At 43.3% G+C, this 23317-nt stretch overlaps 3 protein-coding genes across 7 annotated transcripts in view; 2 read left to right on the top strand and 1 right to left on the bottom strand.

Moving 5' to 3' along the window:
* The window catches only part of GPAM (glycerol-3-phosphate acyltransferase, mitochondrial), a 71757-nt gene extending 62419 nt beyond the window's left edge, over window positions 1-9338 (bottom strand). For 2 of the 4 annotated variants that reach the window (XM_086900477.1, XM_086900481.1), the window contains exon 1: window positions 9197-9275. The gene's annotated coding sequence lies outside the window, so the exon portion shown is untranslated. Of the gene's footprint in view, window positions 1-9196 lie in introns of all 4 variants that reach the window. The other 2 variants (XM_023929858.2, XM_086900478.1) reach the window with 2 other exon arrangements.
* Window positions 751-8749, top strand: TECTB (tectorin beta). The gene is made up of 10 exons (XM_023929860.2): window positions 751-839; window positions 2598-2788; window positions 3178-3320; window positions 3401-3473; window positions 4774-4877; window positions 4957-5040; window positions 5238-5400; window positions 7181-7250; window positions 8101-8133; window positions 8613-8749. The coding sequence occupies exons 1-10, from the start codon at window positions 764-766 to the stop codon at window positions 8663-8665; spliced, it is 990 nt and encodes a 329-aa protein (XP_023785628.2). The 5' UTR covers window positions 751-763; the 3' UTR covers window positions 8666-8749.
* Window positions 9339-20719: 11381 nt separating the features above from the next.
* ACSL5 (acyl-CoA synthetase long chain family member 5) overlaps window positions 20720-23317 on the top strand; it is a 29943-nt gene continuing 27345 nt past the window's right edge. Inside the window, exon 1 of one of the 2 annotated variants that reach the window (XM_086900482.1) lies at window positions 20720-21633. The gene's annotated coding sequence lies outside the window, so the exon portion shown is untranslated. The remainder of the gene's footprint in view (window positions 21634-23317) is intronic. The other variant, XM_086900484.1, reaches the window with a different exon arrangement.

Below are 23317 nucleotides of genomic sequence, written 5' to 3'. Positions count from 1 at the left end.
GAACTACTGAATTGGAATGATTTTTATTTTCTGTAAATGGTATTTCTTACTTCTAACTTAGTCTGTTTAGTGATGTGTGCATGAGGGCTGATACTGAAGAGTGTCTACAAAGGGAAAATATGAGAACTGCACTCCCAATCCCACAGGCTGTGTATGTTTTTCCCCTGTGGGAAACAGCTTTCAGGTTTGAGGCCTGAAATGTAAATGTAAATAACTGCTGTGGATGTTTTCCTAGAAACTCAACATTTAGCAGCAAAGGAGAAAATGCATTAATCATCATAACCGAGCTACATGAAGTTAAGATTATATATATCAGAATAGCCATCACCATAAAGAATAGTTTCAGCACTAAATTTTAAGCACATTATACATGTTCTTGTGTCATATTTCTTCTACTAATTTCTATTCCCTCTTTTTTTCAAATCCCACTGTTTCAGTTTCATTTGGTTATAGTAGCACTTTAGGTTTAGACTCTTTGCAAGAAATCAAACTAGAATAATTAAAAGCCACCACCACTAAACTGAAACAGTAAAATTGTCACAGTAGTGACCCGGTTATAGCAACGGTCTTTGAAAGATTTACCCTGCAGTTGCAATTACATTCGGTGACAGAATAGCAATAATGTTATTTTTTTCTCTCTGCAAAAAGGACATTTTAACAGTAGTTACTACAGGTTCAGGACTGCAGACAATGCATTGTTTTTCTTCTACTTTTAAAGACATTTTCAGCTTTTATTTCCTGTGTCCTCAGATCATTGCAAGAAATGGTGACTCTTGCTATTTACCTGCTGGTCATCTTGGCTCGAGCGCTTGCGGGGCCTTGCAGCCCAAATAAAGCAGGTAAAATAACTTAAGTCTCCTAAGATCTTCTCCTGTAATTAAGCTGCCAAAGGATTTTTTCATTCAAAATGTTTTCCTTCAGGAAGTTAAACTGTGGATTCTGTAGAGCTAATCCTTATATTTCGTTTATTGATCTGCTTTGAGCTGGCACAGTAAAGAATGTACCATTCAAGTCCTAACCCCACAAAGAATTAGGCATATAGTTAACTCTGTGCAATAACCATTGTGCAAGAAAGTTAATCACAGAAACATGATATAGCAAAGAAAACAAAAACAATTAGTAATTTTCTGTAAGAGTATAGGCTAGATGCAGCAGATCTTTGCTGCCCAAACTGGGCTTTAGTCCCAGACTACAATCAGATTGAATGTGCCGGGCTGAACTCCTGAACCACACTGTTACATTAAAGCAAGAAAAATACAAAAATCATTGAAGGTAAGGCTTTAATTGCACACTGATTACTGCCTAGAAACTGAAGTGATCTGGTGCCAGACAGACCTGCAATGTATATTTCACTACAATTACAAAATGTGCTCTAGAAACATGTTGGAATATGCCTCAATTTACTGTTTGCTTTTTTGTGTGTAACTGCTGTCAGATTACTGTCATTCATTTCATGGTATATCTAAAGTATTTGGCCCTCTAGCCATTTATTTCAGTACCTTTATTTGTGCTAGCAGTTTCTCTTAACTGCAGGAATTTTCATAGCTGTGAAGTTGCCAGTTATAAATCTGAGCATTAACACAAGCAGAAGCAGCTTGCATGTGCTGAAGGTTTGTTAATCAGGAAAAAAAGCAAATTGTTAAGGTCTCTAGTTGACTTTTCCCCATTATTCCCTAGCAGACATGGAAAGGCTGCAAAATGAAGCTTTTAGCACAAAAAATGAGAGTGGCAATGGCTTTAAAAGAAATAACTGAATAATTCCAGAGAAGGTGCCTTTTTTTTCTCACTGTAGTAATTGGAAGTCTTTTTCAATTTTCAGGTCACTAATGGTTAGTCAATATTTGCCCTTAAAATTTCCATCAGACGTTCAAATTAGCTCTGCCTGAAAAATATCCAATTCTGCTATCATGAAGCAGAATCAGACTGTCGGTTATGATGTTCAACATTCATGTCTGTATTAGCAATCACTATGTTTGCAAACACACAGCACTGCTGTTAACAGGGCTGGGAGTTTGGGTCATCTGTTGTTGTTAGCAGGCCTAGGTTCTTCAGTTCATTTTTAGATCTTGGCTTTTGACTTGACAATTGGAAAAATTCAGTTTGTGCTGGCACTACAGGGCCAGTTCTAGAAGAGAAAAGGCAGGATATTTACTGTGGCCAAGATCTATACACCAGTACAAAAAGGTGCAGATCTACAAAGCCTACCAAAGAACCTCACCAAAATTATTTTTACAGTCAGTGGTGTTACAGAAGCCAGCTTTGCAGCATAAGTTAATGAGACATATTTCAGTGCAGTCCTTTTTTACTTCAGATTTCTCAGCAGTGTCTCTGCTTTTCAATCAGCTATTCCAGAAAGATAAAAAATTTACACAAACTTCTGCATTGACTAGAAGGCAAAGGCCAAACTCTTCCAAAAAGGACAGAATTTAACAACCTAAAGGTCAGTTTTGTGTAGCAAAAGCTGCATTCATTAGGGGACTTCCAGCACACACCCCTGTTCACAGAAGGTTAAGCCAAATGGAAAGTAAGTGGGCAGACCCACCTCTTTGAAAGGAAATTACCACTGAATAACTCCAGGTGTATCATTTTCCTTTCAGATGTAATTTTAGTATACTGCTATCCTAAAACCATCATTACCAGAATTCCAGAGTGTCCTTATGGATGGGAGGTTAATCAGCTGGCACTTGGAGGCATTTGCTACAATGGCATCCACGATTCAGGATATTACCAATTCACAATCCCAGACCTGTCACCTAAAAACAAATCATACTGTGGGACACAGTCAGAGGTAAGACTATGAAGGTCAGCATTTCTGACTCAGGAAATGGCTGGACTTGTTTGAGAGAGTCCTGTTCTCTTCAGCTTGAAGTAAAATTTAGGTACTGATGGAAGAAGGAGGCAAACTGCAGTATCAAGGAGAAGGAAGAATCACACAGCTGTGCTTTGCAGTTCCAGGAAAAATACTCACAGGCTTAGTGATATTAGTCTGCTGTTCACTTGCACACAGAACTTATGTTTAGTAAGGCATATGAATAGGCAGCCCAGCATATGAAGAGCTGCCAAACTGTGTTTTCTTGGGGAGGCTGTTTTGACACCAGAGTCTTCATGTTTCAAAGTACATTCCTGGTGCCTCAAAGACACAGTACTGCCCACATTTCTCTCTCTCACCATCCACAGTTCAAGAATCCTATGTATCACTTCTATAACTCCATCGTCTCCAATGACTCCTCAGTGATTGTGAAGAGCCAGCCTGTGAATTACTCATTCACCTGCACATACAATGCCAACTACCTGGTGAACCAGGCTGCCTTTGACCAAAGGTACATCCTGTTCTGGGAGTGTGTTTCACCCTGTCCTCATCACCATGCGTCACTCATGAGGAATTTTGTCCTGTCCCCAGGGTGGCCACTGTCCACGTGAAGAACGGGAGCTCCGGCTCATTTGAAAGCCAACTGTCCCTCAACTTCTACTCTGTAAGTGCTCTTTGCCACTCACACCTTCACCTTCACCTTCCACAGGTTCCAGCCAAAGAGCTGGAAAAAACAGGGCTGCTGCTCCTGACTTTTATGTGTCATGGAGCACATTACTAGCCTGGCACAGGTAATTGCAGTGGGATTGGCAGGGGTTCTTCTTTCTGCTGATTAACAGAGATATACTTAAAGTGAACAGAGCAGACACATGCCAACTGTTCTTTTAATCCCTCAAAATCAGGCAGCTTTTTCTGCTGAGTGGTACATTTCTAACCTGCTGACAGGTTTTATAAGAAAAATCAAAACTTGTTTGTAGTCCCACTGCAAGAGCAGCATGAATCTGCACGTACTCCTGGCCTTGCATGGCCTCTGCAGACACAGCAAAGCTCCTTGCATTTCTCTTGCAGCTTTCTCCCTGGTCCTCTCACCTGACAGATGTTTCACGTACCTCTCAGATCTTTAGGTCATGCTGGAATTTTTTTGCCAATAAAATGTTGTCCCTTTATCAAGGGACAGGCAAATCTTTTGAAGAGTCCCTCTCCTCTCTGTAACTCCATTGCACTGCTGGAGCAGCCAGCTCCTAATCTTGGAATCTTTTCTCTGCAAAAGCACAGTCAAAAGCACCAAAACAGCCTCTCTATTTTAGCACAGCTAGAAAAGCACAACTAGGAACACACTGTGTTAAAATAGGCTAGGTAAAAGGAGTATTTACCACTAGGTAAACCAATGCTAGGACTGAACCTGATATTCTTTATATAATTCTGGTGCCACCTTTGTTACCATCTTACCCAACAAGAAGCAATGGGATTTAAGGTAGGCATTTCAGTGTATTTGTAACAAAAACCTTTCACCTGAGCACCACTCAATTGCTCCATGTTCAGCAGGCTGGCTTTTTTCTTGTGACTTCTGCTTGTCTTCATTCCTTTTCTCCAACATATGGCCATGTCTCAACTCCATTCCCATTCCATGTACTCATCTCCACTCTCTCACTCCCACCAGCTTTCCCCACCACTGGAAGCAGCAGCAGCAAGCTTGCTTCCCACCCATGCTGCAATACAATACATGCTGCAACCCAAACAGCATCAAGTTCTGACACTGATCATCATTATGTACCAAATATTAACAAAAATATTTTTAAACATTATCTTTGGCTTGCAATTCTACCAGTGTAGAGTTTGGAGGTTGCAGGGTATAAGAACCCAGATTTCTGGGGTCAGTCTCTCCAGTGGTGTCTGAAGTTGAATCATGCCTTGCTTTGCATGCTACAAGTAATGTATGATGCCTTTGTCTTTGTCTTCCAAAGAATGCCAAGTTCTCAAGTATAAAGGAAGCCCCCTTTGTTGTTGAAACATCAGAAATTGGTTCAGACATATTTGCTGGAGTGGAAGCCAAGGGCTTAAGTGACAGGTAGGCAAGGGAAGGAGGAATGAGTAATAAATTGGCAATTGGGACATTCCTTGCTAATCTGGGGTTTGCATCTCCCCAGGTTTAAAGTTGTTCTCAACAACTGTTGGGCAACTCCCTCCTCAGAGTATTTCTACCAGATCCACTGGCCTTTGATCACAAAAGGGTAGGTGCTGGTGGGACCCAGGGGAGCGCCTCTACTCAGCCCAGCCCTGAGGATGACTGGAAAGTTGGTTGTGGGTATAAGGGAGCAAAGGAAAAGCTGGCCCACAGCAGGGCAAATGCTTTCATCAGACTGTCACCTCAGGAGATGTTTCACTGAAGCCATGGGGCTCTGACAGTGCTTCTCCACACACAACACAGGTGTGCCACAGACTACTCCATCCTGGTGCATGAGAACGGGAAAACGAACCGCGCCACGTTCCAGTTCAACGCCTTCCGCTTCCGCAACATCCCCAAGCTGTCCAAGGTCTGGCTGCACTGCGAGACGCACGTCTGCGACAGCGAGAAATTCTCCTGCCCCGTGGTAAGGCCTCCCTGCTGCAGAAATACACAGTGCCACTTTCAGACAGAGGATGGCCAGCCCTTCCCGAGGCTGTGCCAGGTGTCGAGCCAGCGCCAGGGCTCTCAGCGGGTGGAGGCACGGCACTGTGGGACCCCGAGCTGTGCACCCCGACCCCTGTCATTCCACAGGCAACATTGGGAAACTTGTTTAAATGTACTGAGAAATAAGGTAGCCATTGAAAACTCAACTCCTGTTAGTATCCCAGACTACAGTCCTGTCACAAACTGCTACAGTTAAAAGACTGGAAAGAAGGAGGAAGTTGAGCTTTTTCCATTTTACTAAGTATCCCAGTGCTAAGAGCACCCTGGGGGCAGTGGGAGAACCTCTCTCAAAGCTCCCAGTCTCCCTTCCCAAGGAAAGTCCTCTCTGCCATGCTATAGTAAGTCACTGCTCTTACAGACATCCCTCTCTGCATAAAATACATAAATTGTCTCTGGAGCAGGAACTTAGGTAGAAGAGTGGATTCCTGTATCCTTAGATGGGAGTATGGTGAGGGTGCTATACAGGCACATAATTTAGCATGGGCAGGTGTCCCTAAAATGTCTTTCTTTAAACACTTTTCTTTCCACCCTTCACCAACTCAGAGCTTTGCCATTCTTTCTCTCATGCAATGAAATCAAATTTCATTTAACCTGAAATGAAAGCCCAAAATATTCTTTGGCCAACATGCTCTCATTTCAACAATAAATGTTTCTTGCTGGAGAAGAGAAAGCATCACTCCTTGTGAGCCAAATTCTTCTTTCTAATCCCTTTCTTGGTCCAGGAGCAAATTAAGGCAGCATTTTGTATTATACAGCCCCAGTGCTAAGCAGGGGGACCTGACTAGTGCAAAATTTGCATGTTTGACAAAAACGCATTATTAGAAATTCTAAGTTTCAAAGGCAACAGAAAAAACTCTTAGATTTTGTTGTTTGTTACTCAAGATTTCTTCAACTTTTTATCCAGCCATAGAGCAGAGTTAAAAGAAAATACAAACCCATTACTGCATATGTGCCCCTCTGGCAGTACCATCAAACACCTACATCATCTTTTCAGGCACTGTGTGGAATTCCCACCTCAGCCTCCAGTGCAGGATAATTGCTCCATCAGGCAACATCCCTCGAGTCCACTTCCCACTCAAAAGTGCAGCTGGTGGTCTCCTGCAATTAAGGCTGAACCAAGCTGGTGGTCCGTGCTTACAAGCAACTCATAACCAGAATTACCACATGCTGAGTTTTTAATAAAAATGCCCACAGCTGGGGATCTGCAAAGGTCAGGAGATGCACAAGGACCTTTAATCTGCAGAGCACTGTCTCCAATACAGACCTTGTCAGCTGTGACAGGCATCATTAGTGCTGGACATGAGCTGATCTATATGGAAAGGATTTATGCTTCCTGTTTCTACACAATGAACAACAATTATCATTAGCAATAAACAACCACAGAAGCCTTCACAGGGGTCAGGGGTTAAACAGATGGAGCTCAATTTCCCCCTTCTTGACAGGAGTTTTGTTTAAGGCAGGGTGGGAAAGGCAGCCCACCAAAATCTTCAGAAAATGAACTGTAAAGACTGTCCTTAAATCTCTCCTGCACTAAAACCCCCAGTAATTACAGGCAGGGGAAAAAAAAAAAAGTCCCTAGGAAATATGCAGCAATTTCCTTGGTTGGAAACATAAGTATTGTGCCTGGAATTTTTTTTACAGTTTTTAATTTGTAAAATTTTAATTTTTGGTATACATGGCTTTCTCTCTGCTCTCTTGAGACATGTGACAAACGCAAGCAGCGCGCGGAACAAACCGGAGGTGTTTTGGTGGCGGAGATCACCGTGCGCAGTAAGTGGCCGGGCTCATGGGGAGCTTCTCCCTTTGGGAAGCAATGAGGCTGGCAGCACAGGAGCAGGGAGAGGCAGCCAAAGCCCTCTGCCAGACCCCTTTCCCCCAGGGCAGCTGGAGTCTAGAACAGGAGCTGGTCCCCTCCAACCCTGGCAGAAGAGCTCAGTGAAATTCTCTTCACTTGCCAAGTGAGTCAAGGCACCCCTTTGGCATTTATGATAAATGGCCAAACACTGACACACCGAGCTGGCAGTGAAAGCTCTGCTCACCTGCCTGTGACCTCAGCAGCAGCTCAGACACGCTCTGACTGGTTGTTCAGGAGTGGGAGAGAGGTCAGGAGCAGCAGGAAAGTTTTTCTTTACACTGTATGTCTGTACTTCAGCATATCCACAACACCTTCATGTGTTCTGGGGATGCTTTGTGCCTGTCCCTCCTGACACTGCCATCAGCCTTCTCCACTGCACAACTGTTTCCTCCAACTGCTGCCTCCTGCAGGCACCAGGAATTTCTCTCTGAGCTGGTTCATCTTTTGAAACAAGTCCTGTTTTTACCAGAGCCCTTTATACTAGTTTATCAACTGTATCCACACCAATCTGAAAGCCAATTTAAAATTGCAAATACAGATAGAGTAGAATTATTACAATCCATTATGTTGCACCAGTAAACTTCCATTGATGTTAGAACTGAGGAACATTTTATAACTTCAAACAGTAAATCCAAGAGGAAGAAATATTCAGAATTTCAAAATGTGACAAATGTTTTCTGTTCTGCTTTTATAAAGCACAGTGGTGCACTTTGCCTTATTTTAAACACCAACGTGATGTAATCTTTTTCTTCCTCTTTTACACAGGCAAAGGTTTATCCAGATTTTACAGACTCTCAGGTAAACAGCAAAGTATGACAATGAAAGATCAATCCCAAATACGGATTTTGAGGGTCTTTGTCAATATAAAATCCATAGCTCAAAGAAAAAACCTAAAATATCAGTAAATTTGATAAAAGAGTGAACATTTCAAAATCAGATTTTATTTCCCAGTGTTACATACTTTGTTTTCCTTCTTTTGGTACATCCCTCACACTGGACAATAAAATCATAGCAGTAACTTGCAATACTGAACAATGTTTTCTCTAAATGTCACACCCTCTTCCCAGAAAAGGAACAATCATATTTTACTGGGTTAACAGGGGTGTCTGAAACCATTTCTGATTGGAAAGGGTTTGAAACACACCTTTGAAAGTCTATCTGTTAACTTTTGGTATGTTGACAGAGCCACATTAGGGCATGCAGTTTTATTGAATGGGGTGGGAAGAGAAGGAAACTGACAGGGAAATATTCACACATAGCCTGTGTTTCTCTTGCAGATATCATCTTCCACCTACTCTTCGTGATTGGATTTTGTGCTGTTTTATTATAAAATGCAGCCTAGCTGTACTTCGGAACTTTCCCCGATCCTGTTTGGGCCTGGACTTCTTTACTAAAGATGTTTATTTCACAGAGAAAAAAGGAAAGCCACAAAAAATCCTTGTTCACCATTTTACCAGATAAATAAAACATTCCATGAGCTTTGTGCCTCAAATACTGGAAAATCCCAAAGCAGATTTGCTTCTCCCAAGACTCTGCTGGCATTTTAAACTAGTGAAAACCCTTAGGTTATGTGTCCTGCCAACGCTTCCTTTTAAAAAGCTGTGATGGCAATAGGACTTGTTTCTAAAGATAATACAGAGTGCAAATTCAGCATTTTTCCAGTGCCAAATTTACCTTCAGGGTCCCCCTTCCCTGTCAGTCTCAGTATGGTACCAAAGTCCCCTCCAGGCCTGGGCTTGCAAAGTCCCAGTTTGTTCTGTGTAGTCTTCAAAGAAAACGAAAACCAACCTAACATATCAAGGATGGGAGGAAAGGGTGCATTTCATCTAGCAGCAATTAGAAGGTGCTCAGAGTTAATTACCTGACATTTCTTTCCTGATTCTCAGTGCTGTCAGTATTGATTGGCTGGATTAAGTAGAGCACACTGTAGGAGTAGGATGTCTTGCTGACTGGACAGGCTCAGTGCTGGATGGTTACATGGTGTGGGTGCATATTGAGCACATCTGAGATTGGAAAACAAGCTAATGAGCTTTCACACTTCCTTGAAGACATAGCCAGTGGCAGACGCAGCAGGGTCCAGGTGTAAGGTCTGTACCTGAGTAACAACAGCAAGACAAAAGCACTGGAAAGGGAAATCATCATTTATAAAAAGCAGGAAATATCAGGACATGAAACAATTCCCCAACAAGCATAACAGTAGGTTCCTGTTCCTCTAGTTACTAGAACAATATTGAAAAAACTCTTGAAAGTGTCAGAACCATTCTCAGAACTTTTCCATGAAACTTCCAGGATTCTAAATGTGAAACAGGGAAGAATGACCACGGCTGTTACACTTCCAGTTAATGAACACGGTGGGTGTACCTGTGTTTGCACATACTGAAGCATAAGCGCATTACAGAACTTCTGCTGTTTGTAGAGAGAGCGAGCCTCCTGAATAATTCCGTGAAGGGCTTTCAGCTCGCGGTTCTTGGTACCAGCTCACTGTAAGGGAGATGATGCAGGGCAGGGACAGGCATCGCTGGCACCACAGCGGTGCAGGGCACACATTTCGGGGCCGGGCTCGCTGCTGCAGGCGCTCCCGGGGCGCTCCCGGGGCGCGCACGGCAGAGGGCGCTGGCGGACAGCGGCCGGGCGGCTCCGGCACCGCAACCTGCTCCTTCCCCTTCTCCTGCTTCAGCTCCCTCTGCCCTGCCCTGCTCTGCTCTGCTCTGCTCTGCTGTCCTCTGCTCTGCCCTGCTGTCCTCTGCTCTCCTCTGCTCTGCTCTCCTCTGCTCTGCCCTGCTGTCCTCTGCTCTCCTCTGCTCTGCTCTCCTCTGCTCTCCTCTGCTCTGCCCTGCTCTGCCCTGCTCTGCTCTGCTCTGCTCTGCCCTGCCCTGCTCTGCTCTGCCCTGCTCTGCTCTGCCCTGCTGTCCTCTGCTCTGCTCTGCTCTGCCCTGCCCTGCCCTGCTCTGCCCTGCTCTGCTCTGCCCTGCTCTGCTCTGCCCTGCTCTGCCCTGCTCTGCTCTGCCCTGCTCTGCCCTGCTCTGCTCTGCCCTGCTGTCCTCTGCTCTGCTCTGCTCTGCCCTGCTCTGCCCTGCTCTGCTCTGCCCTGCTCTGCCCTGCTCTGCTCTGCCCTGCTGTCCTCTGCTCTGCCCTGCTCTGCCCTGCTCTGCCCTGCCCTGCTCTGCCCTGCTCTGCTCTGCCCTGCTCTGCCCTGCTCTGCCCTGCCCTGCTCTGCCCTGCTCTGCTCTGCCCTGCTCTGCTCTGCTCTGCTCTGCTCTGCTCTGCTCTGCTCTGCTCTGCCCTGCTCTGCTCTGCTCTGCTCTGCCCTGCTCTGCCCTGCTCTGCCCTGCCCTGCTCTGCCCTGCTCTGCCCTGCCCTGCTCTGCCCTGCTCTGCTCTGCCCTGCTCTGCTCTGCTCTGCTCTGCTCTGCTCTGCTCTGCTCTGCCCTGCTCTGCTCTGCTCAGCTCTGCCCTGCTCTGCCCTGCTCTGCCCTGCTCTGCTCTGCCCTGCTCTGCTCTGCTCTGCTCTGCCCTGCTCTGCCCTGCTCTGCCCTGCTCTGCCCTGCTCTGCTCTGCCCTGCTCTGCCCTGCTCTGCTCTGCTCTGCTCTGCTCTGCCCTGCTCTGCCCTGCTCTGCTCTGCCCTGCCCTGCTCTGCTCTGCTCTGCCCTGCTCTGCCCTGCTCTGCTCTGCCCTGCTCTGCTCTGCCCTGCTCTGCTCTGCTCTGCTCTGCTCTGCCCTGCTCTGCCCTGCTCTGCTCTGCCCTGCTCTGCTCTGCCCTGCTCTGCCCTGCTCTCCTCTGCTCTGCCCTGCTCTGCCCTGCTCTGCTCTGCTCTGCTCTCCTCTGCTCTGCTCTGCCCTGCTCTGCTCTGCCCTGCTCTGCTCTGCTCTGCTCTGCCCTGCTCTGCTCTGCCCTGCTCTGCTCTGCCCTGCTCTGCTCTGCTCTGCTCTGCTCTGCCCTGCTCTGCCCTGCTCTGCTCTGCTCTGCTCTGCTCTGCCCTGCTCTGCCCTGCTCTGCCCTGCCCTGCTCTGCTCTGCTCTGCTCTGCTCTGCCCTGCCCTGCTCTGCCCTGCTCTGCCCTGCCCTGCCCTGCCCTGCTCTGCCCTGCTCTGCCCTGCCCTGCTCTGCCCTGCTCTGCTCTGCTCTGCTCTGCTCTGCCCTGCTCTGCCCTGCTCTGCTCTCCTCTCCTCTCCTCCCACTGACACCCCGCGGCTCGGCTTCACCGCTTCAAATTCTAGTCCTTCTCCAAAGCCTGTTTCTTTTGCTTCGCTTTTACAGCATTCACTGCGCTCCTATGGCGGCTATTTTGTGCAAAAAGCCCTGAACCCGGTTTCCTTGGCAGGTTAATTCCTTTCTGGTTATGCAAAGAGCGTGGCTTTGGAGCAAAGCTTGCAGGATTTCAGCAGCTGTGAATTCGCAGCGGCCGTGGGATGGAGCCTGTGGCTCACAAATGTTCCCGTGCTGAGTGGGGCTCCGGGAGCGCTCCCTCCTCCTGCCTGTTCCGCCCCGGATCACCATCGCCCTACACACCAGAAACGCTGTGTTGCCGAAAACAACAATCAAAACACGACTGAAAAACAGCTGCCAGAGGTGACTGTGGAAAGGTCTGTCTGCTGGAGAAGGCAGCAACATTTGAACAGGTTTCAGCTCCAGAAGAACTGCTCCTTAAGAAAGCAAAAGTTGTCCATCCTAAATACTGTGCATAAAAAATATCCACTGTCTTTTTTCCTAACCTGCATAGGGCTCATCACTACTTACTCTACTAAACACTATTTATGTTGCTGGTATCAGAAAATGTAATGACTGCTAAAGATTTCAACACAAGCTGAAGTTTGCTAGACCTCATAATTTCAAATGGACTAAAATGATGGATCTTTTCCGGCTGTCAGGGCATGCAGATGCTTGCCTTGATCTCTGCATCTGAAAGCCAAACACAAATAGCCATGGAAATGTAGGGACAGAAAGGTTATTTAGAGAAGACACATAATTTGTTTAGGACCTAAAATGTCTCCACAAAGATTCCAGTCGGGTTTTGTCCCAGTTCTTCCTTCCATTTGGATGAACTCTAAAGAGACACGAATTTCTGCATGCTTTCCTCCCCACAGTTTGGCACTGCAGTGCTGAAGCACAAGGTCACAGAGGTGATGACAAGAAGTAGGAGAGAAATGAACACACACAGGAGTCAAGATGATAACAAGGCAGGTTGCAGCACAGTGTTGCCAATACAGTGATACACTTTACACAATATTTTGTTCATTAAACATAGGTTCGCTTCTCACTTGTGAATAGTGAACAGCATTAACCTCGGTGGCCTTTATTTGACATTCATTGCAGATGAAATAACAATTAAGAAGAAGTCTAACAAAAACTGCCAATGAAAGAATGAGTGAAATCTAACATAAAATGAGCAAGTATGCCACAATGCAAGCTGGTACCTTCCACTGTGGACGATCTATCCTTAGAATTCCTAAACAAGCAGTGCTGTTGGCACTGTGATTCCTGCCCTGCCATCTCACGTCCAAGAGTGAAGAAGAAGGAGCAGGTGTCGAGACTGTCAAGTCAGAATTAATTGTGGTCAATCATTAATGCCTCATATCCTGTGCTGGGATCTCACAAATTCAAATGCAAACTTTAGAATGAGGCCTCAGTAGGTGTTTACTGGGAGACATGCACATGATCCTGCTGCAGAGATGCCAGGCTGGGTCTGAGCTGACATGCCCACCTTGTGCAACCCCTGCTAGGGCAGCCCAGAACATCAGGGCTGAGAGCCTTTCTGCAGGGGGATCTCAGCTCTGCAACACGCTGAGGTAAACACTGCATGTGCTGCCAGAACTGGCAATACATTACACAATATAAACACAGGCAATGTCCCAGATCCAGATGCCATGTATGGAAATTCCCTAGTCTTAATCCTCATTTAAATACCAACTTAATCTCTTTATTCTGCCATTTTGTTTAAATGTCCAAATCAAGGACAAGGAAAAACCCTACCTCAGAATAGTACCATGACTCACTACATACAGAACACATCATAGATGTACATGGATTGTATTAGGAGTGAAACTCTCACTCTGTACTGAAGATCAAAACTTTTCAAGTTATTCCCATCCAAAGGGCAGGTTACAGGTGCAGAGGAAAAAATAGCTATTGCTTGATTGGACCCCATGGCCCTTTCATGTAGCATATAACTGCAGCCCTACAAAGGTCAGGTTCAGTGGCTTCAGAGAAATAAATAGTAACTCTTGCAGCCTGGTAGTCTTGGCACACAAGGCTCAGAAAAGTGTTCTGAGCTCTATCTGAAGCCACATTGCACTGAGGAGCAGAGACCAGCCCTGCTTTGCAATACAATCTTCTTCACTTTGTTGTTACAGGGAAAACCTAGAACATACCTCTTTAAAAACAATTATCTTAGATATGTCCTGGTTCTAATAGGTATCAGAAGCTAATAAGTCTATTAGAAACTATTAGGTATAAGGTTCTAAGAGAAATATTGTGAGATTCCGTGGTAGGAAGCCCACCTGCAATGCAAACTGCTGCTCTGGGGTGCAACCAGTCTCCAGCCTTCCCAGATTGCTGCTTGGCAGCCTGTACCTCCTCCTCTGCGAAATTTTCTCTGCATGTGGTCTCATCCACATTAACCTCCTCCCACAGACCATCTCTCTCTGAGAATTTGCACACTGTGACATGTAGCATCCACTGGAAGGGATCCCACCCTGTTGCCCTTCTGCTTGCACACAACTGCTCCTAACAGAAAAATAACATCAGCATTTTTCTTCTGGGAGAAAGCACATCAACACATCCCAGACACAGACATTCAGGATGTATATTAAATTAACTTTATCTAAAAAAGACAGTCCACAATAGGTAGCAGAGTCTTGTCAATAGCATGGCCCTGAAATGTGTTTTGAGATCTTGCAGGTTTAAATTTCATTTTGCTTTTCCATGTGCACATTCTGCAGGGTGCAAACGATGCAGTAAGGCACAAGAGGAAGTGTGGCACATAGATCCTACAGCTTTGGAGAGCACTAAAGTTGAGGCCTAATGCTAAAGCAAAGGTCTAATGCTAAAAGAGACGTCTTATCACTGTGAAATGTTTGCCCAGCACTATAAATTTACATGGTGATTAATCAGTGCTGATAAGAACATTCTGAGCACTTCTCACTGTCTCCATGCCCAACAGTTCTGTGCTAGCACCTTATAGTGAATATTTCAAAGTACTCTGAAACCAGTAACTGATTCATCTGGAAGATTTAATCATCCCTTTACAAACTGAGAAAAACTGACATGTAAAGAATGTCATGAGCAGGTCATGGCAGGGGGTCATATCAAAATGACACTCGTTCCAGTAGAGGAGACTGTTACAACAGAATATTAATCAAGTTAAAATAGGTAGATTGATCTGATACTTCTGAGAATGAGTTGTGAATTGAGAAAACTTGAAAATTGTGCATTTATTTTATCTGTACTGGAAAGAGAAAATCCATATATACAGAAAATCTATACAATAAATTAAAGGGTTCTGATGGACAATTTATTATGCACCTGGTGACACACAGTAGCAAATCACAAGTATCCACAGCTAACATAAAATAAAACTCAAAGGTTAATAACCTGGAAGGAAGCTTACATCAACAATTTTTCCCCCACACTTGTGCTAGGTGTGCCACTTTGCCTCAGTGGGTGACAGTCCTTACCATTGTACCTGGACCCTCACCCCCTCACAGCCAGCCAGACATGGGCTGTTCACTTGTGTGAAGGCTGACAATGCAGTTCCAGCTTCTGTCTGGGTTCATGGCTATCTGTAAAGGAATCACAGCACTCAGGAACTTCACAGACATAACAGGTATTTCTTCAGTGTTGTGCATCCCACTGGGAATGGGTAGGCTGCAGCTATAAGCATCACCAGTGGTTTATACCTTTAGCAACAAAAGGAGCACAACTATTGTATTGCATATCTGAGATCTGGGGTGTGTGATGCAAATAAACCTGAACCCTCAATTCTGCAGGTGACTATTTTCCAATAGGTAAAGAAAAGTGGAGGGAAAAAAAACCCAAACAAATATTTTGAAGTTACTTTATCAGTGGTTCATCACCAGACCAAACTGATTTTTTTTTTCCAGTGTTTTCACCTAGGACAGATTTTCAATCACTTCACAACTTTATTTGTCAGATGGGGAGACAAGTTTCCTCCTCATACCCATTAATAGCACCAAAAGCAGGCTGCCTAGGATGTACAGCTCCTGCTCTGGTGCCACATCTCTCCATCTGCTCAGCAGCCTCTCTAAATGTGTTTTCCTCCTCCAGAGCAACTGGGATAATGAGCTTGGATAAGGCATGATATCCTCACTATTACTCCCAGTTTTGGACTGCATCAGGGCAGTCTTCACCTACTGTAGACGTGCTGAGAGCCTTCTGGCAAGGTTTGTATTCAATGGAAAAGTCCCAGGATGAACAGACAGATCCCTGTTGAATTTCCTTTCCTTATTAGTGGAGGGAAGGACAACAGGCATTCAAGAATCATTTGCCTAGAATGCCAGGCAGGGGACAGCCTGAATATTGGCTGATAAACTGCCTGAGCCACACAAGACTGGCACAAAGCCAGAAATCCGTGCTGCTGCCACAGCTGGCCAGATTATAAACTCATTGTACTCAGATTATCCTCAAGCAGCAGCACCTCTCCCTAACCCAGCAGTCTCATAATAACCCAGCAGTTAAAAGGCAAAATAAAAGGTTATTCTGAGAAGTGTTTAAGGTAACCAGGCCATTTTGTCAGAACTGCCTGGCTCTGATTTAGAGGTACTGATCTCAGCCTCGTTGGGGTGACAGAACATTTAGGTACCACCTCAAAATATACCTATAGCTGGTGTATGTTCACAAGTCCTGCAACCACCCCTCCAGCTACAAGCTGTGATGGAGAGCATCCTGTTGGTTAATTACACATGAAAATCACCTCATTGAATGCTTACAGTACAAAGGGATTTCATTGCAGTTTCAGATTCACAGTAAGTGCTTTTCACTCAGATGTCTTTTTCTATTTAACTTTTTTTTTTTTTTTTTACAAACATGGTTTTACAGCCCCATGGTTTAACATTTCCCTCAAGGTATGGCATACAGCAGGAGAGCATCATGCAGGTAGGCCACATAAGAACATACCTCAAGTAACAAACTTTAACCAACAAACCTAAACCAAAGTGCAGAAAAAATACAGCAGCCTGGAGCCTAACTTTGGTATTTGACAAATAATTTTCAGCTAAAAGTACATTTTGTTTCCAATAAATACATTCCAGCTTTGTCCGAAATGCAGCTGTGATTTTAGTCCAAAAAACTGATTGACCCTTGTCTAGAACTAGTTAGTATCGTTCTTCAAGTAGGAAGGAATAAAAACATACCTAGGAACATCACTCTTACATGGAATTTGGGATTTCTTAGTCTCTGAGGAATGAAAATCACACAAAGGTGCCTCAGATGTATTTTGATTGGAGACAAACTTATTTGAATATACAAATCTGGAGAAATCACAAACTGGGAAAAGGAGGAAGCTTAATTACAGTATTGTATTTGTCAAGTGTTTGTAAGCAGGGAACACAATATCAAACCTCTTTCTCTGAAGAAAAGGAGCTGTGAAAGGTTTCTTCAAGTCCTTCCTAGCTCTCTTCTGAAAAGTACAAATGCCTAGTAGATTCCCCAGGAGAGCAGAGAGTGGCCAGGAACCAGGGTGCTGGTACACCAGGAGAACACTGCTGTTATCAGAGCAGAAACTATGCACATTCTCTGGCATCCAGTTGGTAACTCCAATATTTAATCCAGTGAATTCCTTGAAGAAGGCTAGAAATTAAGGTCAGCTCATTGCTGGATAGTGAGAACTCTATGCATTGGTGTATTTGTTGATTTTGTCCAAATACACAATAAAAAAGTTAAGTTAAACTTACTGGATTGCTGCTGACCATAAACTGTGAGACAGCAAAGACAAGTTTCCCATTTAGTGGAGCTGTTTAACTTCCAGCAGAATTCATTGACACCTGAATGACTGCAAGGCTGAAGAGGAAGTGATGAGCCACATACAACCACTTCCCTTCCAATTTGTCACAGAGCAAACAGAGCTACTGATCAGTACTAATATTACATTAATTATTTATCACCACATACTGTACACTTACTGACAGAGTTTAACCACAGTCATGCCCTTGAACAGCTCAATGGGCTGTAATTCAGCAGATAAACATGTATTGCTTGTTGAGTATCAGTTGGCTGATAATCAGTGAAATATTTTGTGGTGATGGAAAATAAAGTGTTTTGTGGCAGCTGGAAACTGCCACCAATATTTTACCCATTAATAGTCCTGAAAGTAAAGTGCCTGGAGGTAATACAAGAAACAATTGCGTTTTATGCAAGAGGATTGTCAGCCGCAGGCTTCTCATTGCTGTAAAGGAAAAGACTTCCAGAATATCAAACCAAAACTATCAAGCAATTAAAATCCCTATGAAAAGCATTTCCTTGAGTGATGATGGACAGCAATCTGAACCAACACAGAAACATCTCAAAGCAACACATCAGTGACAACTAAAGACAGCCAGAAACAGCTTCATTCAACCTCTCATTTTTCCTCTTCTTTTGTGGAGGAAAACTCACTTTCCAAAACAATTACCTTTTCTTTTTTTCTTTTCTTTTTTTTTTTTTTTTTCCTGGAAATCCTGTGCTGAAATGAAAAAGTTTGATAAATATCTTGGAATTTGTCAGCTTTTCCTGATGAGTAAAAGCAATAGTAATAAGAACAAAGATCTTCCTCCCCCCACCCTAATCAGGGCAAACATCCCATTTTTCACATCCAGAAATAGTGACAATATTTATCAAAGCCTAGCATGTGAGAATTCAGGAATTGCTGCTTCCTCCAGAGCCTTCCCCATGAAAAGACACAGCTACAGGCTTTATTTCTGTTACTTCAGTGTCTGGAGGGTGTGGGCGGTGGGGACCATCTCCTTACAGTGGGCATTAACCAAGGCTGACAAGCAGGGATGGTTTGAGCTCTGCACAAACAGGTGAACCATGGCTGGCAGCAGAAGGGTGTCCCTGAAAAGCCCAGGAGGACTGGGGCAGACTCTGTTTCTACTTCACTGAAAATCAGGAGCCTGGCATGCAGGCACACCTCACACACTGTTCACAGACCCAACCCTGGTATCAGTCACCTTTCCAGCCACAAACCCCCACCATTTGTGGCAGTTAATGACATGAAGTTTCTGCCTCCTTCTATTCCATTGATTCACTATGACTTGGCTCTAAACAGGTGGAGGAGATAGCTTTCTACCTTCCTTCTGACCTTTTACATATATTTTCTGACTTGTGCCACTTTTTTGTGCAGTTCGGGAAGAAGAGAAAGTTGTTCTGATTTGCACTGCCCCATAGAAGTTCTGAAACAGACAGTCACACAATTATGGAATATTTCAAGTTGGATGAGACCCATAAAGGTCATAATGTTATGTGTGGGAGTGACTTAGTTCAGAGTTTATTTTATTCCTGGTGTCACATGTGAACACTTTACCTGTGCCCTCCTCCCAGGAAAGAGCAAAATGATGAACCCATAGTAAGCAGAGCAAAGTCCTCCTCCTGCAGAGTGGGTATGCACCAAGCAAAGGGGAAAGCAGCACATGCTATCAGCACAGCTCTGGGGCTAAGTACAATGCCAGCAAGAAGTCTGTCAAATGATCATTTATTTGTGCATCATTTCCTCAGCTAGACTCAGTGCCCTGTGCTTGGGCTGTGTATTGCTGCAATACAGAATTCTATATCTAAGTAATATGACAGAAGATAATATGTATGCATTTTTAAAATCACGAAACAATGAGTTTGGAAACTACCTAAGAGACAAACTTTCAGTGAAGCCAGGTTCCAAAAACTGCTTATGCAAGATGCACACAGCAGATGGCCACAGACTGCTCAGATGCAGATTGCTATGAAATGGTCCTGAGTACCATCTGAATTAGAGATATTCCAGCAACTGGTATGTATTTAGATGCAAAGTTTTGCCCTATGTGGATGAATTGTGTTTTTAAGACACTGTCTACTCCAGACAGAGATGCATTTATGTCTGTGCCAGTGCTAGGCACACAGTAATCTTTGCTGAGTGTTCTCACTTGCACTATGCAGCGGAAGTGGGTAACACAGTGTAATCCATAAAATAAATTGCAAAGAGTTGCAGTATTAGTCACAATAGCAATTTTCAGTGTTCACTAAAAGCTGCTTACTAGCACAAGAGGAGCATTTCCTGTTTGTAAAGCTTCACAGCTTTCTGCAAGAGCTAGTAAGAATTAGAAATCATCCTCTAAACAGCTAACAGTAAGGACAGAGTCCACACAGATTTGGAAACACTTCTGTCTTTGAGAACCACATATAACCTTAAATATAACCTTAAAAACAGACTGCCTTAGACCAAGTGTTTACACTTGTATATTAGCCATAACTAACTAGGAAGCATTTATTAACTGTTAAAACCCAAATATGCACCTCAGGTGAGCTTCCAACTAATGCAGCAGAGGTCCTGTCAGAGAATGTTTACAAAGTACCTGTGCTATTCATTGCAGAGGGGACACAGTTTTGACAGAAGTGTCAGAGAAGGACATTGTCCAGCTTTACTGTCTGACCATACCAAAACACAGGGATATTTCAGTCAGAAGACCAAAACAAAGTGCTCTAAAGATGGTCACAAGAAGATGGCCTTTTATTTTGTGTCAGAAAATAAACAGGTAAAAGTTATTTTGTAGTGCAACTCTAAATTGTTTTGTCATCTTCAACAATCCAAATTCCCACTGACTTATTTTCTTTCTTGGAGGTCAGTTTGGATTTATTGTTCTCCCACAGATTTCAGTTGTTTGCATGTTTTACACTACTATGTAATGCATTCCTTGCCATGATAGCTTCAGAAGGATTTTCACACAGCACTTGCTAAGCTACAGAAAAAGCTATAGTTATGTGTTTTTCTCAAATATTTAATTACCATATATTTGTCTAATTTCCTCTATCAAAACATGGCTGATTTTTATAATACCACAATGCCTAGATCAAACAAAACATCTCAATGTTTTTGGCCTGACATTCACACTGAAAGGGACAGTACTGAAACTGAGGAGCTTGCAGGAGAGTTAAAGGATGCAAAGATGACAGTGATCCAAATCAGCAGACAGAATTAACTAAACAGGATCATGTGTTACCTAAGGAACTATTAGGCAATCAGCAAAAACCAGGGTTTTTCCATATGATATATGCCTGTATCAAGATTTATATCCAGGGTTGTGATTTATATCATAAGTTTTGGTCTCTAGTCTCTGATTAAAAAAAAAAAAAAAAAAATCATTTGACTTGGGAAAAGGTCAGATGGGAATGAAAAAAGTAATTGAGCAAACAAAAATGTTGCAAGATGAAAGCTAACCACTCTTCCAGAGAGGCTCACGGTGCTCTTTGCACCAGCCTTGTGGCAGCACAGAGAAATCAGTCCCTGACACCTGAGAGGAGCCCAGTGAGGCAGACATGGGCAGGAACAGCTGCATTAGCTGCTCTTGGACAATCTCTAGCTGGGATTCATTGAAAGGGTATTAAACACGACAGCAAGATTTCTCTGAGAGACTTTTTTTAGACAATAACAATCTCTGAATCAATAGGCAGCTGCTTGAGATTCTGGTCTTGCAAACTGGGGATGAACTGAGAGGGATGTCCCCCAAACATGGATGTAAAACTCCATGTAACTGGCAGCCACTTAAATGGATTGTCTTAAGATGGCTAGAAACAACAATCACAAGGGCTCTGGATGAAAAGATAATTTACTTCAATTTTAAGCTCTGTGTTAAGTCTGGCCACTGAACCTCCACTAGAAAAGTTTCAATCTCTGACAAGAATATGGAAATTCTATTGTCAAAATGGATCCACTGAGATAGTCCTTTTGTGAATCATTTCAATTTAATGGGAAAAATCAATTTCAGACTGAAATTCTTTACCAGATTGATCTAGAGTAAATCTATATATTTGCTATGGACCCTTGGAGCCACACTGGAAGTGATCCTGAAATCACAGAAAAAATACCACTAACAGATTAGACAGCTAGAGGGTAGACAGCATCCTATTAAAACAGTGTTTTCAGGTTTGTGAGGTTATGAGTAGGCTGGGAAAATCACTGAGGTGAATGCACTGCATAAAAACAAGTTATTATTATGTGAGGGTGTAGCTGTCAGTATAAAAGATGGTTGAGTAAGCAGATCAAATAGCAAAGAGCAGGAAGCTAACAACAGTGCTAAGGAGATTACAGAAACAACAACTGATATTCTACTGAAAGAGGTAAGTGACTTAAGACAAAAATAACCAAAAGAAAAAGAATTTTTAAAAAAATGTTGCTTGCATTATCCATTTTTGGTCAAGGGTGCTTAGCTGAAGTTAACAACTCCCTGTTGCCACAGACTTAGGACTTGAATGACATTGTTGATCACTTCTGCTCTCTTGTGTGCCATAAAGCATGTTTTGATCTTTCACAGTAAGCTCATTAAAAGATGCTAGGAGATTTCTATGGTTTTATGTGTGAGGAGTATCCTCTCTAGAATACCTAATTCCATTTACCAGTCTTGACTAACAGGTATTGTGTGATCACTTGCTTGGTACATTTGCATTTTTGGGGTGACGAGAAAAGGAAAAGGGATGGAGATAGGAGAAATAAAAATTCTAAATTCTAAACTTCTATGACAACTATTTGATACATGGAAATATGTGAGATATGAATCAATGTATACTGATCTGTATTTTTGAAGAGCATGTGGAATTACTGCAAGACTGGAAGAAAGCAAATAGCACTTCAACCCACAAGGTAAAAAGGAGGATCCCAGCAACAGCATGGATGCTATTTTTTCAAATAATGAAGTAGTACTACTGTATCTCTGTGACTACACAGAGTTAAGTGAAGCCATCAACTCTACTGCCTGGATATGCCTCCTTAGACAAAGGGGTTTTTTTCCCCTTTTTTAATTAATTTTTTTTAAACAAACAAATATTGCAAAATTTGGAGATGAGAATGCAAATGAGATGAAATTCATCTGGGTGTTACAGAAGTGTTTCCTAATGTGTCTTCTTGCAAAAACTTAATTTTAAAAAAATAAAGACACCAGTGTGCACCACTTTTGAATGAAATAGAAGTGAAGAAAGAAAGACTCATCATGTCCAGTATTTGTAAGAATCTCCAGAGCCTTGGGTTGTCCTCCAGCTGTGTTGGGAGGCTGAAGTCAAACACCTATAGTAGCTCCTGCTCTGTGGGAATACGGGACCCTTTCCTCACATTTGGTCAACAAAATGAGTTTGGGATACTCTAATATGGAATAATTAATGATACTACTTACACCAAAGGTTTTACAACAATATGTGGGTATATAAAATGAAGTGTGGCACGTGACAGCACCTCAGGAGGAAGTCTTGCAATCTGGATCTGCACTCCACTCCAGGGGCTGACACATGAGTAAGCTCGGGATAGCAGCAGCCAGAAGAGGACAACAGAGGGTGTTTCCACAGAAAAAGTGGTTTTTGTGGAGTCCATGTACAGCATATGGAGCAAATAATGATTACTATATTCAAGCAGTTTTTAGTATTTACAAAGTGACTGAACAGTTTAACACTCTTCAAGTGTTCCTCTGCTGCTCAGAATCAGCTGCCTAAAGCTCATATCATTAATGATATATTTCTCAATGATGATGCTGATTTGACATTTATAGTATTTACAACATTTATAGCATTTTATTGCTTGCTCCTGCTAACAGAGAGACAGATTTCCTTATAAGCTATAGACATGAGCCCAGCTTAAATGCCATCATTTCCTCAAGGAAGATTTGAAATTGGATCTTACCAGTTATAAACAGAGATGTGGTATTGCAGGAATATTTTCTATCATTTGCATTGCATACCTCTACCAGGAAGCACCTTCTTGGGATTGCTACAGAGTGAGTCAAAATGCTGTGACTGCAGTCATAGCAAATTCATCTTC

The sequence above is a fragment of the Cyanistes caeruleus genome, chromosome 8 (assembly GCF_971803275.1).
Source record: "Cyanistes caeruleus chromosome 8, bCyaCae1.hap1.1, whole genome shotgun sequence".
Taxonomy (NCBI): domain Eukaryota; kingdom Metazoa; phylum Chordata; class Aves; order Passeriformes; family Paridae; genus Cyanistes; species Cyanistes caeruleus.
Note: the sequence above shows the minus strand (reverse complement) of the source record. Positions and strands in the feature narration are given on the sequence as shown.